Genomic DNA, 17,178 nt, shown 5'->3' on the forward strand with positions numbered 1-17,178 from the left:
AGGTCATCGCATTTCGCTTGCATGATTCGGGCGAGGAGATGTACTGAATGCGTATACGAGTGCGAGTCTTCCCCGACACTAGCCAGATGCGTCATCTCAATATTATAGGGCCAGGACATTAGAGTTTTCTTCCGATTCGTCCGATAAGCTAAACATCTATTCCAGAGATCACTAAATTCAACAACCGGCGCTATTTGTCGACATGATTGAGAACGCTTGTGAGGCTTCATAATTTTCAATGCAGATCAAACATACAGATCGATCCACAGCCCCATTATCTAGCTCTGCACCGGAGGGTCGACGGAAGTAACGCCTCGATGCCGGCTCAGAGGGCTAGCAAGAAATTTTCCGCCATGTTGACGCTGTCCGACGCCCCTTAACATGGCCAAGTACCACCATGAAATGCGTGAAGGTCATTCGCAGCCGTACTAGGATGCTTGAGCGACTGAGTATGACGAGGCCTCGCTTCGGTGCATTTTCGGCGCACGTTCTTTGCAGGCTTCTATTATGAACTTTCAAGCAATGTCATATGCCTCGTCTGCACCTGGGCACTCGGTAGAGTTTACTTCTTGTGACAATGCCCGACGTCAGGGTACCTTAAGAATCCGACGCAGCGCGCAGATGTGGCTAAATTGACCATCACACCTGAACAAACACTTCCTCACATTCAAAATCAAGGTTCGTCACTAGAAACCGTATTTAAGACAGATATAATAAACGCAGACGGTCTCGAGGGATTGTGTCTGCGTCGTCGGAAAAGATGCTCTCGAGTCTCTCGTGGGACAAAGTCACAGTCGTTGCGCCCAAAAAGCGTGGGCAACATGGGCTCTTACTTGAAAATGTCAGTGGAAGGGTAGAAGCTGGTATGTCGTAATGTTCCATTTCTACACTCAATGTGCTGGTCTTATGCTGATTTAAAAAGGGGAAATGATTGCGATTATGGGACCATCAGGATGCGGCAAAACCATACTGTTGAATCAGCTGGCATTTCGTTCAACCTCTGGCCAAGCGCAATCACAGACACGAATCTGTATAAATGACGTGGCAGCCACTCAGCAACAAGTAAAATCGAAGTTGCGCTATGTGGAATCCGAAGATGTCTTGATAGGGTCCCTGACTGTGCGGGAGACTCTTAATTTTGCTGCTCGGTTCTCACTTCCAGACAGTTCTACAAGGCAAGACCACCAGAGTTGCGTAGACCGATTGCTCCAAACATTTGGTTTAGAAGAGCAGGCTGAGACTATAGTCGGAACCATAGCGCGAAAGGGCATCTCGACGGGTCAAAAGCGCCGATTGAGTGTCGCCTCTCAAATGGCTTTTGCGCCCGATATCCTGCTGTTAGACGAGCCAACGTCCGGACTTGACTCTGCGGCCAGTCTCGGTGTCATGTCATACATACGTGATCTTGCCAAATCAGAGAACATCATCGTTGTCTGTTCCATCCATCAGCCCTCGACTACGACCTTTGAGCTGTTCGACAAACTCTTGCTATTATCGGAAGGCAAAACCTGCTACTTCGGCACCGTCGACGACGTAAGGTCATACTTTGACAATTTGGGATTCAAGATGAATCTGTACATCAATCCCGCCGAATTTGTTCTGGATCTTGTCAATGTGGAATTTGCCATGGATAAGACCAGAGCTCACAACTCACTCGCCCAGATTCAAGAAGCGTGGGCGGAGCGCGAAAGAAAGCAAATTTCCTCTGGTGATTTGAAAGCCACTGCACCTATCTCGCTCTCTACGATGATTCCATCCCATGTCGTTCACTCTCGGATAGGGCCGCGACGGATACTCGCGGTCTTACATCGTAGCTGGATCAAGAGCTATCGCGACATCCTCGTCTATGGTGTTCGGTTTGGCATGTACATGGGCTTATCTATCATGATGGGAACAGTCTGGCTGCGGCTCTCACCTCAGCAGAGCGATATCCAGGCATTTGCAAATTGTATCTTGTTCGGATCTGCATTCATGTCGTTCATGGCTGTGGTGTATGTGCCGGCGTTTGTCGAAGATCGCGCGGTCTACATCAAGGATCGCGACAACGGAATTTACGGAAGCAGCGCATTCATGTTCGCCAACTTCGTTGTCGGTCTGCCCTATCTGTTTCTGATCGCCTTGTGCACCTCGGCTTTCACATACTGGATGGTGAACTTTCGTCCAGCTGGGGATGCGTTCATGATCTGGACTCTCTGGATGTACCTCAACCTCCTCGCAGCGGAAAGTCTGGTCGTTTTCATCGCAAGCCTCGTGCCAAACTTCGTCGGTGCATTGGCCCTGGGAGCGATGGCCAACGGCATTTGGATGGCCTGCAATGGGTTCATGGTCGCGCTGACACGCCTGAACCCATTCTATCACTACGTCTTCTACTTCATCAATTACCAAGCATATGTCTTTCGAGGCCTCCTCACCAATGAGTTTGCTTATCGAAACTACGAGTGCAATTCTGAGTGCTATTGCCAGTACAATACGGCGTTGTCTGGCCAGTGTCAGATACAAGGTCTTGGAGTCCTACAGCAACAGTATGGGTTTGAGGGTGGAAGTCAAGGATTGTGGATTGGGATCACGATTGGAATTATTGCAGCTCTCAGACTGTTCGGTTGGATTGCAATGGGGTTCAGAAGATAGCCATCCTGTCACCATAGCAATGCATCGTGAGAGAGTGCTGTTGATCTTTGACGCCAGCCTTCGAGGAAGGCTCCGATACAATCATGCTGTCATGCGATGCATTCTTGCAGATGGTAGCTTATGCCACACACGTTGTTCAGAACCGGTTTGATGCTATCAACATAGCTTTCAGCTTGTCTCGAGAAATTTGCCGGTTTCATCAGATACAGACTCCATCGCGTGCGCTTGATTTATGGATACGCCCATTGATAAGTACAGGCTCATGCTGGGCTATACGTTGGGCAATATCAGACCCCAAAGCGATAGACGAATGTTCGTGGAATTGTTTGACTCTGTGTGAGTAATCGCTTTACTGCGTTCCAGAATTCTCCTAATATGATAAGTCGGACGTCGGATTAAACTACAATACCCTAAAGTCAATTCCGATCACGTTCACGCAGCGCTGGTGACAGAGGAGGAATGCGAGAATGGAGCGACTTCTTCTCTCTACTCATTATTCTATTGCCAGAGAGAACGTCGAGCTCGTTCTGTCATCGATAAGCTGCACCTGGCCTGTCGAAGCGGCGGAGGATGTGATGTGAGAATACCTAGGTACTCATCCAAATCAACGCGGCCCTCGTTTGAGTGTCGGCTGGGTCAGACGAAATGGAAAGGCGACACCCAGCGAAAGCGATGCTTCCGTCCACAAGTGTAGCATGTATGTATACGGTATGATTCCCGAGGTAGACGCGTCTCATCTTCCACATCGGAAGAGTCATTTATTTGAATGCTACATAATTGATGGATGCGCAATTTTGCCGGAGAGTCCGCTCTTTGATGACAAATGGCCCCGTCCTCGAGGGGCGAGAGGCGAGATGGGTGCACGTTGTCCCCAATGTGTCAATTCGCGGTAGCGAACGCGCCTGAATATTGGGTGAAGCTGCACGTGACCCGGCGAGTCACGCAGGCAAGTGGAGGTCTCGAGACCGTGACGCCCGCCCGGAATTGCACATGATGCGGCTGACGGGCCCTCCCGCAGCAGTTTGATGGATCGGCGGATGCTGCTTTCACATGCAAACTTCTCAACATCCTTGAACCTTCTCTCATCGCTAATAAAGCACCCACATGTCGAATAAAGCTTCGCATCTCTCCGGCCTTCGGTTCCTGTTTCCGAAGCAGTCGTATCCATACACTCCACGCCTCACCTGTCGCTTACTTTGAACGCGATCGCCACAAACATTGACAGACTCTCACCGGTTCGAAATCCAAAGCTGGGTCGCTTGTCCTGCGCAGAACGCCGATCACAGCCGACGCAGCCGACCTACGGCCGAATACTAAGCTACAACTTCACTTCCACCTCTAATGTGGGCTGAGTGACGACACGATCAAGGCAATCACTTTTGCTGTGCACGACATCCATTCTCAGCCTGGCGTTGTGTCAGCCTTGCGCAGTGTCAGAGGGTCGAGAAGGTGTTCTAGAAGCGGGATCAACTACACAACTTCCTATTTCATGTATTAAGTAAGAGTCTGTGGAAGGATACAGCGCAACTTGCTGCGAAACATCTCAGAATTCGAGTTCCCTGCATGGGACAACAATGACAATCTCCACCGGCGCACGTTGCCTATCAAATACACGTTCTCGGCGAACCCGCACACTTCATCATAATCTACTTTGATCTTCTTCTCGCAATTTTGCCTGGTTGTCGCACCGACCGTCACCACTGACAGAACTGTGGGCGTCGCGGACGTATCGCAGCGCCACCGATCATCCTGACCATGACGCAGCGTCTTCATGGTCAACAGCAGATCCTGCTGGCGCAAGATACTTATCCATTCATGCCAGCCAGCCATCAGGCATCCCGAACGACATTACTCGATAATGATGAGCGCGGATACATCGAAAGCTTCTTCGAAAATCCAGAGGATGTTGTGAATCAGTCGAGCCTCTTATCCGACTCGTCTTACGTGCTGAACCCCTTCGCATTTGCTTCAGAGGCCAGTGCAAATGACATGTCACATGTCAGCAATAATCACATGCAGGGCTCTAACAGCCAGATGCTCTACCCTGGCCAACAGGAACACTGGCTCAACGCGACGCATGAGGTACAAAATGCCGCTTCAGCACTGGCAGGCTTCCAATCATCGACTACCATGCAAACTCCGGAGCCAGGCTCCGCCTACAGTGGTTCATGGGGGAACGTAAATTCAGCGAACGGGTTCCAAGACACAGGTGCAGGGCCCTCCAATCAAGCCCAACGCAATTCGTTATACACGTATCCAATCCCTAGCGCAAACTTCCAGCCTCCATCATGGCATAATCAGCAAGTATATCAATACCCCCATCTCCAGCAGCGCGCCCGTCACCTATCCTTGGATACTACCTCCCCTAGGTTTCAAGTACAGCAACGCCGACTCCAACAGTCTAGCATGTCTGCGGTGCTAGATTCTACTCAGGATCGTCCGGCCGCGGTTCGGTTCGGCAGTGATGACAACTTCTCCAACGGCCACTACCAAGTGCCAGTGATTCAGAGAAGCCAGCGTGACCGGAGCGGGGGACTCCTCAATATGCCATTTGCAGCTGACGCTATCCATACCGAATCTCCAACCTCAGCGAGTCCTTCGCGACCCGTACCTAGCAAGCGGCACGATATTGCACTCTCGCGGGAAGGCGACTTGCCTGATCTACCCACACCGACGTCTGCCAACCAACATTCATCCTTGTGGAGCGGTGTAGGTCGAATGACAGTCGAAGTAGACGACGACAGTGACGATCTCCAAGATCAGCAGCCGCGCAAGCGTCGAAAGGCGGCAACAGGCGAAAATGCCTCAAAGAAGAAGCACTCGCGTGATCGATCGCCGGTCGTAGAGAATCACCCAAGCTCCACAGGCGACGCAAAGCGGCGAAAATCTGTACAGCCTCACGTGTCGTCCCCACAAAGTCCCACATCCTCCGGACCTGAAGATGAGGGCGAGGAGGTCTCGTCGTCAGCGCGGAAGCGGAAGGACAAGAAGCAACCCCGGCAGAATCTCTCTGATAAGCAGAAACGCGAAAATCACATCATGTCAGAGAAGAAGCGACGGCAGCTCATCAAGACAGGCTATGCTGACCTTAATAAGTTGGTGCCTGCTTTGGCCGGGGGTAAAAACGGCATGTCACGGTCGGAATCGTTGTTCGAGTGCCAGACCTATCTCGAGAGTCTTATCGTCGGCACACAACAAATCATGAAAGAGTTAGGCATTAGCGAAAAGGAGCTTTGTGCAAGGGTCGGGGTTGAAGTTGGCGCGATATCCCTCGACAGCAACAAGCACCCCGATTGAACAAGAGCGGCGCCAGCCGAAGGGTACCGAAGACTGCTGCTGCAGTAACCGCCATATGGATTCAGGTAGCGCCATAGACAGCGCGAAAATTTCTCTAGTTCGTTTGACCAAGCCCTTGCGCTTGCCACTACAACCACTGTGGTATCTAGGCTTAACACTCGATTTTTGGGAAAGGTTTATCCTTGAAATCGACTTGTCTACACTCGAGTTGGACGCTGGTGGTAGCTGTTCGGTGGACTACATATCTGGTCAGCTCCCTTTTGAACAAAGCATTCCCGACGTGGTCCAAGCGTTCCTGCCTCTTACAGCCCGCGGTTTGAGCAAGGGCAGTACAGAAGTCCTGGATCGATCTCGAAGTGTGAGTGGCGCGAGCGTGATGAATCACATCAGAGAGTGATACAGCCGGATGATCAGAAATCATTGGGGCAAGTCACTCCTGGGCCATTGAGCAGTATCATTGAGTATGTCGTGGTCATTTTGGCAGCCATGATCATAGATCTATTTTGGCATTTTCTTCTAAAGCTATGGTCTGTGGCCGCCTGCATCTTTCTTTCACGCCCGCGGTCTTATGTATTGCCTAAACAGGACTGTTCACTGCGGCGCACGCAGGCCGCCTCAACTATTTGAACGTTAATTATATCTTGTAATACTCGGTTTTGATTGTCACTATTCAACATTGAAAAGGAGTTCGGTGGCCTAGCAACGGATAGTCCTTGTAGTGGCATCCGTAATGAGTGCTAGAGATGGCTGTGACCCCCCTTTGTGTGTATAGGAGGGGCATCGTGCATTATTGATGCCACGATGTTCTCCAATTTGAGGTCTTGGTGTTTCATAACTGTCCCGAGACACCGGGAGAGATGACGCTTCTCCTCAGGTGAGCCGCACGTGGCTCCAGCGAGATCACGTCGATCGGAAAACGGACGAGATGTGCGGAGCGTTTGACGCTGACACAGTACATTGATATGGATATGATTCTCATGTGCAAATATGCAGTCGGATTGCGAATGATCGTATAGCTGGTGTTGCTCTCCTGGCCAGCCTCGGGAGTGATGACGGCCGTCTCGGCCAGTTATGACTTGCATACAGGAAGCGGGAATGAACAAGTGGTACTCGCGCGGGCGATGAAACTTGGGAGACCACCAGGCCGGCCGGCCCTAGTGAAATAATCCAGGACGGGGGGTTCATCGAAAAGTCTAAAATAACGTTCTCGGATTCTCCTCCTTCCCCGGCTTCCGCTTCCATTGGCTGTGACCCTGAGCTTCGAGAAGTGCTTCCTCCACTCTTCCATTTGCTCTCATCCTTTGCTATACATGTTGTACACTTGGGCAGTACACGATATGTTCAGTGCCTGAGATCACATTCATTTCACCACTCGCCATGACTTTCTTTCACTAGTTCAAGGTCCAACCATCATTCGCTTGCTGAGAGGCGCAAAGAAAGTGGAGGAAACAGAATCGCATGGCCCATCAGCAGCAAATCTGACGTTTCAGCTCACGTTTCTCAACCCTTTACACCCCATCCTATGCCATAAGATCGGACAACCGTCGTACGTGTCTGGCATGAGCTTCCATGTAAATCATTCGTCCTCACCTTCATTCCTCCTCCGCAGGCCGGACGGGACGTCACGCAGTGCGACATGCCTTTTCCGAACCCGTTCACTCATGCTCCTCGTCTACCATCGTCTCGAAAGCGCAGCGATCACTCTCCACCCGCCTCCCGCTCGCCCAGCCGAACACAAGCCCGGGACTTTGACCCTCTAATCAGAGATCTCTCACCTTCGGCCACTCTTCGCGCTTTCACGGCAGACCCTTCGGACTTGGCTGCAGTCTCGACCGATATACTTGCCACGAGCGTCCAATCTGCATCATACGCTGAGCGCGCCCTGGGTGCTCGAGCGGCTCAGGCAGCTCTCGATCTACGCACTTGGGTACAAGAGATTGAGAGGTGGCAATGGCCTGGAACGTTTGACGCATTACGGAGGACTTCGACCAAGCACGGACGGTCATCTCAGGATAACGGCGACCCCTCTATTCTAGAAGATGGAGTTGAAGAATATTGGGGCAGTTTACCTGCCGGTTTGGTCCGCGATTATGAGACCCGTGCTGATGAGATAAGCCGGCAATTGGACGAGATAGACGTGGAAGAACTCAAGGAATATGTTCTTGTGTCACATTATCGAGCTGGCTCAAGACCTCTATCATCGGTGAACGAGGCCGATGACCCGAGCGCATCTGCTGACCTCAAAGAGCTGGACGATTACACAGCTGTGGTGACAGCGACCATCTTGCAGGCGCTGCCGTACCTTTCTCGCCTTGGACGACTATTGGACACATGGACCGTTCGCTTGATCATCTTGAGAAGCGCGCCGGGTTTCATCAGGGATTTAAAGCGCGCTCGCACTTCACTGGATCAGGGTTGGGCCAAGATTGCCATGTCTCCAGGCTCGATACAGACCACCAACAGTGTGACATTCGAGCGATCGACGATGCTTGAGTTGAGATATGTGATCGAGCAACAAGTCGGCAGTCTCGGAAGGAGGTTGGATCGATTCCTCGATGATCTGGAGGGTAGGGACGATATGGTTCCGGACTCGTGGATCGACGATTTCGAACTATTGGAGTCTGCCTACAGTGCGTGGGTAGTGCAAGCGGAGCGCAAAGTGCAAGAGATGGAATGGCGAGAGCAGAAGGCGCAGAGTGGACTGGCATCGATTCGCGAGATCGAAAGCCCAGTGATCGTATTCAAACCTGAAGCGGAAGACACGTCATTGGTGGAGACGCCTGTATTGAATGACTCTTCTCTACAAACCACTGCACCCACGATCTCTGTACACGAGGCAATGCAGACCCTTGCAGGGCCACTCAACTCAAATCCACCAGATCTCGCTTCCGAGAATGAGAGAGCACGAAATGCACCGACTGATCCGATCACCTCGATACCAGCGATGACTTCTCAAGAGAGCAATGGAAGTGTCCGAACGTATTCATCCACTCGCGAAAGCTCTCCCAGCGTCTTGGAGCAAAGCTATGGGATTTCTCGACGGTCCTCTGAACGATCGAGCAGGAACATAACACCAACTTCGAGCGCTGCATCTAAGCTAGATATTCCTGATCAGACAGTCAAAAAGCGAGCCGCCTTTCTTAATGACATCGAGCGAACAAATTCTCTGAAGCAATCAAAGAGCCCCGTTCGGCCATTTGAACATGCCAGCAATGCTTTCACGCGCCTCTTTAAGAAGGAGCGTGCTGCAGAAGTTTTGCGGCCGATACGCAGACCGCTGAACGTTCGCTCTGTCTCTGACGGTACTGAAGATGGTGACGGCTCGCCTGGTTCTGCCACTCTGTCTCCTGTGGCCGACGTTGCAAACAAGTTCAACGCAATGTACCTCGAGAATCTGAATGCCACGATCGGCTCTCAACGCACGCCAAAAGATGAGATTTCCAATCCGCTCAGCCGATCCGTCTCGAACCGCTCGACTTCGTTATCACGAGAAAATAGCCCAGCTCCGTTGACGAAAAAGCCTAGAGAGAACGCAATCGGCGTCGCTATCGCAGAACCTCCGACCGCTCCGCGTGCGGTGACAGAAGTCAGGCCATCTGTCGATTCATCTCCTGGTAAAGAAGATTTTCCAAGCAATTGGCCATTGGCGGCAGATGTACAAAATGAGCCGTCAACTGCGGCTACCCGATCGCATCAAGACTCTGCGAAAACCGACTTGCGCCTATCAAGGGTACCGATGCTCACAGACGCATTTGATCGAGTCATAATCCAGGACATGCCCGGTGACAAAACGCACGAAGCAGAAGACGTGGCATTTATTAACGAAGCCATGCCGCTTGGCGAACACCGCTATTTTGTGCCCGCTGATGAGCAGCAGGCCAGTACTCCAGATCCTTTGAGGCCGGATGATGATGAATCGCTGTGGCACACGACTCCCGTGCGGCCGCCTTCACGTACTCGCACGAACAGTGGCCACAGCGCTCGAAGTAACGTTTCGAACGCTCAGCGCATGAGAAGCGGAGAACAGAGCGATCTTTCCGATAGTGCGGCGAATGGAACTCAGCATAGCAGCAGGACAGCCAGTTTGGCAAGTGCTGCCATCTCGCCTCCACAGCCTTCGCCACGACCTGTTTCCACTGTGGTGGAGGATGAGGCGGAAGATGAGGCGGACGACGATTCTGACGGGGCACCATCCTCGCCGATTGAGATTGTCGACGTACAGAGTGTCAGCTACCTTCATGTGAGCCCGTCCAAAGGAAATCACAAGCTCCGACCTCCGTCCGTCGAGCCTGTCATCTCAGCTCAGCGTTCATTATCGGATCCCGCCGTCTCGCCACAAGTGGCACGGCTTGAGCCCCCCGCCTTTCTAGAGAAACTGGAAATCGCCACTTCCAACACAGAGGGGCCTGCATTGGTCAAACGAGCTTCTGTGGCATCGATCGAGGCGTTTTCGCGAGGCGATGTCCGCAGCGTGGACGTGTCAAAGCTTTCTCGACGCAGTAGCACTAGCTCGCCATTAGCTTCTCCTCCTGAAACTCCGATTGTTGCAAGGTCTCCGCCAGATCAGCTTGGTGGTCGCACGTATTTTACATCACAGGCCGCGGGAAATGCTGAACCGGAATTGCCATCGCTACCGATGCAAGATGTGACTGGGCTCTTGCCATTGTCAAGATCAAGCAGCAGAGAAGTGACGCACGGAAACATGTTCAATGCCGCGCCTGTCCGAGATGAGGAATCATCGCCGACAACACCACAGCACACGCCTGGCCCGCTCAATGCCGTCATGACAAAGCGGCAAGGGAAGGGTATAATCTCAGATGAGAATCTGCGTCCGACAGCAATACAGACATACGTCCCAAAGCACTCTTCTTCGGTAGAGGACAGCTTCGACCGGCATGTATCGGAGGTTCTGGAGCGGCTTCCATCTGGTATCAAGTTCAAACCACGTCCCGGTGCCGAGACGCCGGTGTCTCGGTCCAACGAAACGCGAATGTACCCTGCATCACGACAAAAGGGTGCTCGAACGCCCTCGCGCGCAAGCAACATGACGATTGTACCCGCAGAGCAGTCGCCGAAGAAACCCAGCTCCGCGACAGAACCGGTCGTTAAGCTCTACCATCTGACACAAGCTGGCCGGGAAGAGCCCATCAAGCTCTACGTGCGACTTGTAGGGGAGAATGAGCGAGTCATGGTCCGTGTTGGTGGCGGCTGGGCCGATCTCGCAGAGTATCTGCGCCAATACGCTGAGCATCACGGTAGCCGGACTGTCTCCGATGGCAATGCTATTGAAGTGCTGCAGACTGTAAATGGCGCTTCTGGCCAACGTAAACTTAGTGGGTCTACAGCCAGGAGCCCGTACAGTCCCAGCCCTGTTTCCACTCCCAATCGACCCACCAGCAAAGATGGTCCGCAAAGTCGACTTAATGCCACTGGCACGGGAGGCGACTGGTCATCGGACGAGACCCGAGTGGATGAGACAGCTGCGACAGCTGCGACCTCCACTCCAGCTACCATGCACATCACGCCGCATCGCAATGCCATGACACCCACCTTCATCACCCCTCGTGGCTCCCGTCCTTCCACTGCCGACGCCCAACACACCGCCCTCACCGCAGCCACCCGGCCTTCCAGCCGCCTCAGCAACAACGACAGTCCGAACGTCCCATACGGCAGCGGTCGCAAAACAGAAATCTCCTCGGAGCACAAGGCTAAATGGGTCGAAGGCATGCTCGAGCGTGCCAAACGTGCCGGCGGCGGCGGTGGTGGCGGCAGTGTGGCGATCGAGAAATCATCAATGTCGCAAGACGATGACGCGCAGGCTGCCGCTACGTCCGCTGGTCGTGACCGTGAGCGCTATTTTGGCGAGTTGGGCAAGGCAGGTACCACACGTCGAGTCATCTTCCGCTCGGCATCGGCGAGCAGTGGCTCAGTGCCTCCAGCGACGGCAGCGGCTGCTACTGCTGCTGCTGTTGCTGCTGCAAATGGAGCGGGCAACAAGGCGAAGTGATCGCTCGATTAGTCACTGGCCGTTCTTTGTTTTCTTTTTTCGTTCTCATTCCTTGCTGGGAGAGGCTCCCACCTCTGTCCTTTCAGGCACCATACGTGTCGTTGTTTTGTTTCATTTTCTCGTTTTTGACATTGGCTCTTGCACTGGACTCTACACGCATGCGAAGCGCTCTGCTCTTGTGTAAGATGATGGTGGTGGTTGGTTTCTAGACTTTGGCGCATTGGAGTACCTTGTACAATGGCAAAATCAAGGAGGTCGATTATTTTGGAGGCGCTTCCAACGCCCTCTTGTGTTGTTTTGTATGATCAGAGATCGGATGGACAGGAAATTGTGGGACTCACTGCTAGGGAAATGCACAAGCTGAATGAGTGAACCAATGCCATTCTCTATTTCACGTGTGTCCGACGAAGAGAACCGCGATCGCTATCGCGGATGATTCAAGAGTATTCCTCATCATTTTCATTTGACTTTTGCCATGGTCAGGAAAGCAGCGTAAGAACATACTGCGGGCCGTGAAAAGGATAACCTGCGACAATGAACATGAAGCTGCCCAAATGTTGGCTCACTGGATCTGCCAAATTCACGGCCTTCCCTGGGACTAGCTCGGCCGTGAGCCCCATGCAATGGTGGTCTCGCCATACTCATTCACTAATAAGATGTGTGTAAGCACGATAGAATCGCAAGCTTGTCCGAGTACATCATGTGCATCGCAATCTTGTGACATGATGGTCCTTGGCTTCGGCGCCATGGATCATGCGCTAATAAGAGTTAAAATGACTGGCTGCAACAAGACCAACGATACGTAAAAGGGCCTGCGTCAGATTGGTGAAATGAAGGTGCAAACTTACTACAATGAGAGTGTGAGATCACCACGAATGCTTGCTTTGAGCTCAATCTCGATGTCGAGATTCGCTTCCAGTGAAAGCTTCAGGCCATCGGCGTCATTCAGTTGACTCTGCGGCAACAAGTTCGGGTCAGCAACCAAAGGATGATATATGATGGAGGTTTCCGATCAGGGTGTGTCGATGCGATATCGATCCATGTGCTTACATCCTTCGACCCAATCTTGTCGTCGTTCCAATAAGGCTGCTTCGGATTCGAGCCTCGCATCGGAATCTCTCCGCGGAGAGCACGTGCAAGTGTGACGGGACCATTCATTGATGTGCTGTCCGGACCTATTCGCTCGAAAGGCCTCATCTCGTCCCAATCGCCGTTGGCATCGGCTTCCTCGAGCGCCTCCAAAGGATTGGTCCTCATGTATTTGTTATCCTCGAGACCCTTTTGAATTCGCCGCCGACGCGCTCGACGGGAGTGGGAGCGTGACTGAGGGTTATCATGGCTTTGTTCGCGACGCTCTTGCTTGATGAGCTTGTCTTGCTTTTGCTGCTGCTCGTAAGTGCGTTGCTCGGGAGGATTGGTGAGTGACTTTTCGCCTTCGTAGTGCTCGAGCTTTGGTTCCTCGATGAACTCTCGGCGGTAGGCCTCGTTAAATTTGCCGGACATGTTCGTTGCCTCTGTTGGTCGATCGTCGAGGATTTGGGTCAAATGTTTGACATGTAAGCTTGGTATGTTGGGTACAGCTTGTGACAAATTGGCAATTCCGAACGATGGTGTCTTGCACGAGTAGCTTTTGAGCACATGGGTCAGAGCAAAGGCACGACAGCCAATACCGTGCTCTCGTGGATGAACACACCATCAGCTCGCCCTTGTAACGCCAGCTGACCAACTACCTCCTCTATAAGACCGTCATCGCGACGAGGCCACCAAGTGACACAGAGCCCGAAACAGGCTTTCCAGAAAACCACCTCCATATTTCACATGTAATTCGCGCCCCGTGGAGACCTTCAGCGTGCTTGCAAAGCTGACTCGGAACGTCTACGGATGGTTCAATGCAGGTGCTGACAATTACCTGATGAGCCTCAACTACTCCGTGGACTTCCGGTTAGAGTACACCTGGGCAACCTTGCAATGCATGAGACGAGGCATGCCCTTTGTTGCACAACACGGATTCCGAAACACACAAACAGGTTTCTTAGCATTCCTTCAAGTACAGAGATTGACCTCCTGCCCTGGCTTGGATCAAACGACGTACCAGTACTCTCGCAAGCGGTACCAGCAACAAGGCTTTGTGTTCACCACATATCCGACAGTGCAGGTGTACATGCATTATTGTTCTTCCACGCAAGTTGGGGGGTGCATGGATGCGCTATGCGCGTACCTCGATCGGAAGATGACTGTTGTATAGAAGGATTCTGCCTATGATCCTAGTCATCAATGATTTTGCCAACTGGCGTACATTTCGATGCTCCGGGAAATCAGTCCGTGTAGAGTCTTCCTCAATTGTCGTGAACCACTTGTCAATTAGTTCAATAAACCAAGGGTTAGGTCACCGTGAATCTTGGCTTTCAATTGAATCTCGATGTCAAGATTCAGCTCCAATCGAAGGCGCAGCTGTTCACCCTTACTCTCTTCCTCGCCGCCACCCTTCCCTCCTGTGAGACCACCGAGCGCTTTCCCAGCAGTGTCGCCGACTTGACCAGCAGCCTGACCAGCTTGACCAACGGCTTGACCTGCGGTATTCTGTACGAGCTCACCAGCCTGACCGACTGCTTCGCCGCCTTCGGTGATGTCTTCGAGAGCATTGCCACCGCCACCTCCTTGCTTCTTGGCTCGTTGGCGCTGACGGCGTCCTCCAGATACGCTCGCATCACTGCGGGCTGATTCGTTGTCGCTATCCTGACCTCCTCGGCGGCCACGGCCGCGACTTTGGCGACGGCGGGATTGTTGGCGTTGTTGTTGGGGCTCAGCATCTTCCTCGCCGTCAGCGTCAGCTTCTGCGCCCGTGCCGGCTGCTTCTTCTCCCTCGGTTTTGTCGGGTGTCGGCTGTTGTTGCTGTTGTTTCTTGCCGCCGAGCTTTTTGGGGGTCCGTTTGGATTTGCTCGAAGCTTGGGCGCTTCCGCCGGCACCTGCTTCGAACTCACCACTGGCGGAGGCTTGCTTCTCTTCTTCCACCTGACTAGACATTTTGAGCTTGAACGAAGTTGTGTGATTGCGTCGCGAAAGTAGCCGTTCAGTGTAAGGCGGGATATTTGGGTAACAAGCAGTCACAAGATCGAAGAGTCGAGGTTACAATTGAAGCAAGAGGATACGATACGTAGACAAAGCAAATTCAGATTGTGCAAACCTGTTTGTTGACTGTCGTGACGTTGTGACCGCCTTCGCACACTGCCGTCGCCGTGATATCATAGCTTCCGGGCCTGGTGTCCTCAGATCCTACCAGGTCACTGTGTCGATGTGACGCAACAATGTTCACATGTGTCACGAACGGAACTGGCCTATAATGGGCAGACAGTGCTCTGTAGATTTGGCGTTTGCGCATGACCACCTGATACCGTCAGCTTTTACGATGCACTCGCCTCCATATTCAGTCATGCTCTTGTGATGACATTGTTGCAGACATTGAGACTGATTGCGGGTGCATTCCCAGGTACTTATCGTGTACATTCGGGACACGGCTAGCCTCTTGATTGGCTTCATCTGAGCAGTCAATCGCGAAGCACATGCAGCACAGATCTCTTTCCTGGGCCGCACATCTCATAGTCGAACTTGCGTCTTCAACAGCAAGATTACGAGCTCAAATCCAAGTCATTAATTCCTCACGAAGCGTGTCATCGGTGGCATGTTTTTTACCTGGAGCTATGAACATCGTCAGCGGCGACACAAATTTGTACAGGTATTTCCCGCCGTTCGCTCCATACGGATGGCGGACTATTCTCTTGTGTCGATACGTGGTGTCGCGACACGTTCCTGGGCCGATCAGCCATCACTGATGAGGCTTGCGAGTATCCTGTACGATTCGCAGCTCAAGTCATCAAACAACCTCGGCAGAACCGCACAGAGGCCAAGGCTTTTCGGACCCTGCGTGCCTGGTGCAGCTCTGCCAAAGCGCTACACCCTGGATCTGAGCAGTCTTCTATTCTCTATTGCGAGTCGTTGAATACAGCAATCATATCTCACGCAGTAAATCGCGAGGCTCTATTGATACCATGGCAGGCTCACATGATAATGCGACTAAGCAGCGCATCATTGCGCACATGAACAATGATCACCACGACAGCGCAAGTTTTGCTTGAATTCAGAATTTGTGAGATCTCTGTTGGACTAATAACATGAATTTCAGGTCATTCGCTACCTCCAACATTTTGGAAAGGTGTCGGCGTTTACAGCTTACACTGGACGGATGACGGACTTGGATCTCAACGGCCTTGCTCTCTCTTGCCAAGGCAAGACGTACCGCGTTCCATTCGAGCCGCCAATGAAGTCTCTCGCAGAGGCCCGCGAGCGTACTGTCAAGATTGACAAAGACTGCCGCAAGGCGCTCGGGCATTCCGATGTCACTGTCAAGACTTTTGAGTGGCCTCAAGGTGGTGGAGCAGTCGCTGCTGCCCTTACTCTCCTCACCTTTGTTGGATTCAGTCAGCGATGGTGGTTCGCTCCCCAGGTACGAAACCGATCGATCTGATTCCAACACAGTACGCAATTATGCTCACATACATACGCAGGGCATTGTGGAGCAATATGTGGGCGCCTCCGCTGCAGCTCGCATGTGGTCCATCCAACCCTACTTGTTCTGGATTCTTCTTGGAGTCCACGCCCTCGAGAGTGTTGTTCTTGCCCAGACAAAGTTGAAGAAGCACTCTGTGAACCCGAGGTCAACCGTCTACTGGCAATGGATCATTAGCAACACCATCGAGGGATTCCCATGCGGTCTTCGATTCGGCAGGCTGGTGAAGAAGCTTGAGGCGAAGCAAAATCATTAGTATACCACTCGAATCAATCCTCCTGCGAATCCGTTGCGACTCATTCATTCACGAATACCAAACTTTGGAAACTAGATAAGACCCGTAGGGGAGATACTATATATAACGAATTATGTGTTCTGAGGAAATTTTTGTACTGGTGCATGCTGTTGGAGACATGCGAAGATTACGAAGGTCAACGGGTCTTGTTCCTAACACGCCTGGGCAGAAATCACAGTAATAAAACCAGGGTCACACAGACTGTAAAGCTTCCACGACTTTTGTCATTATCAATTTTCACATCATGTTCATCAACACAGTGTAAGGTATCTCTGCCATATCGCCCACAAACCAACTTGCAGAACAACACGTTGACTTGGAAGAGTTCGCTGAAAAAGTCTACAATGACTGTGAAGCCCAAATTAAACTACAGATCACATCGCGACG

General features: G+C 52.1%; 6 protein-coding genes across 6 annotated transcripts; 4 read left to right on the forward strand and 2 right to left on the reverse strand.

Moving 5' to 3' along the window:
* Positions 1-760: 760 nt before the first annotated feature.
* On the forward strand, positions 761-2,628 carry K489DRAFT_313556 (ABC transporter; the record flags this gene model as incomplete). Its single annotated transcript, XM_033600944.1, has 2 exons — positions 761-863; positions 923-2,628. The coding sequence occupies 2 exons, from the start codon at positions 761-763 to the stop codon at positions 2,626-2,628; spliced, it is 1,809 nt and encodes a 602-aa protein (XP_033463292.1).
* Positions 2,629-5,598: 2,970 nt separating this feature from the next.
* Positions 5,599-5,778, forward strand: K489DRAFT_303288 (uncharacterized protein; the record flags this gene model as incomplete). The annotated part of the gene is made up of 1 exon (XM_033600475.1): positions 5,599-5,778. A coding segment is annotated over one exon (180 nt), but the record flags the coding sequence as incomplete, so codon positions are not given.
* A 1,459-nt stretch (positions 5,779-7,237) lies between these two features.
* On the forward strand, positions 7,238-12,335 carry K489DRAFT_376656 (uncharacterized protein). The gene has a single exon (XM_033603968.1). It carries the CDS (start codon positions 7,562-7,564, stop codon positions 11,930-11,932), a length of 4,371 nt encoding a protein of 1,456 aa, XP_033463294.1. The 5' UTR covers positions 7,238-7,561; the 3' UTR covers positions 11,933-12,335.
* K489DRAFT_376657 (uncharacterized protein) lies at positions 12,302-13,517 on the reverse strand. The gene is made up of 3 exons (XM_033603969.1): positions 12,983-13,517; positions 12,781-12,887; positions 12,302-12,690 (listed from the first exon to the last, which is right to left on the reverse strand). The coding sequence occupies exons 1-3, from the start codon at positions 13,433-13,435 to the stop codon at positions 12,684-12,686; spliced, it is 567 nt and encodes a 188-aa protein (XP_033463295.1). The 5' UTR covers positions 13,436-13,517; the 3' UTR covers positions 12,302-12,683.
* A 776-nt stretch (positions 13,518-14,293) lies between these two features.
* On the reverse strand, positions 14,294-14,956 carry K489DRAFT_392529 (uncharacterized protein; the record flags this gene model as incomplete). Its single annotated transcript, XM_033606743.1, has 1 exon — positions 14,294-14,956. The coding sequence occupies one exon, from the start codon at positions 14,954-14,956 to the stop codon at positions 14,294-14,296; it is 663 nt and encodes a 220-aa protein (XP_033463296.1).
* A 954-nt stretch (positions 14,957-15,910) lies between these two features.
* Positions 15,911-16,995, forward strand: K489DRAFT_376661 (uncharacterized protein). The gene is made up of 3 exons (XM_033603970.1): positions 15,911-16,050; positions 16,113-16,433; positions 16,495-16,995. Exons 1-3 carry the CDS (start codon positions 15,979-15,981, stop codon positions 16,750-16,752), a joined length of 651 nt encoding a protein of 216 aa, XP_033463297.1. The 5' UTR covers positions 15,911-15,978; the 3' UTR covers positions 16,753-16,995.
* Positions 16,996-17,178: the final 183 nt, after the last annotated feature.

Source organism: Dissoconium aciculare (assembly GCF_010015565.1).
Source record: "Dissoconium aciculare CBS 342.82 unplaced genomic scaffold K489scaffold_2, whole genome shotgun sequence".
In the NCBI taxonomy this organism is placed as follows: domain Eukaryota; kingdom Fungi; phylum Ascomycota; class Dothideomycetes; order Mycosphaerellales; family Dissoconiaceae; genus Dissoconium; species Dissoconium aciculare.

What these genes read in the sequence shown, in the direction of transcription:
- K489DRAFT_376656 (XM_033603968.1), top strand. Translation starts at nt 7,562, where the DNA reads ATGCCTTTTCCGAACCCGTTCACTCATGCTCCTCGTCTACCATCGTCT.
- K489DRAFT_376657 (XM_033603969.1), bottom strand. Translation starts at nt 13,435, where the DNA reads ATGTCCGGCAAATTTAACGAGGCCTACCGCCGAGAGTTCATCGAGGAA. An exon ending in ACAAGATTGGGTCGAAGGAT is followed by an intron (nt 12,888 to 12,982) that starts GTAAGCACATGG and finishes TTGTTGCCGCAG; the next exon opens with AGTCAACTGAATGACGCCGA.
- K489DRAFT_376661 (XM_033603970.1), top strand. Translation starts at nt 15,979, where the DNA reads ATGGCAGGCTCACATGATAATGCGACTAAGCAGCGCATCATTGCGCAC. An exon ending in ACAATGATCACCACGACAGC is followed by an intron (nt 16,051 to 16,112) that starts GCAAGTTTTGCT and finishes CATGAATTTCAG; the next exon opens with GTCATTCGCTACCTCCAACA. An exon ending in GATGGTGGTTCGCTCCCCAG is followed by an intron (nt 16,434 to 16,494) that starts GTACGAAACCGA and finishes ATACATACGCAG; the next exon opens with GGCATTGTGGAGCAATATGT.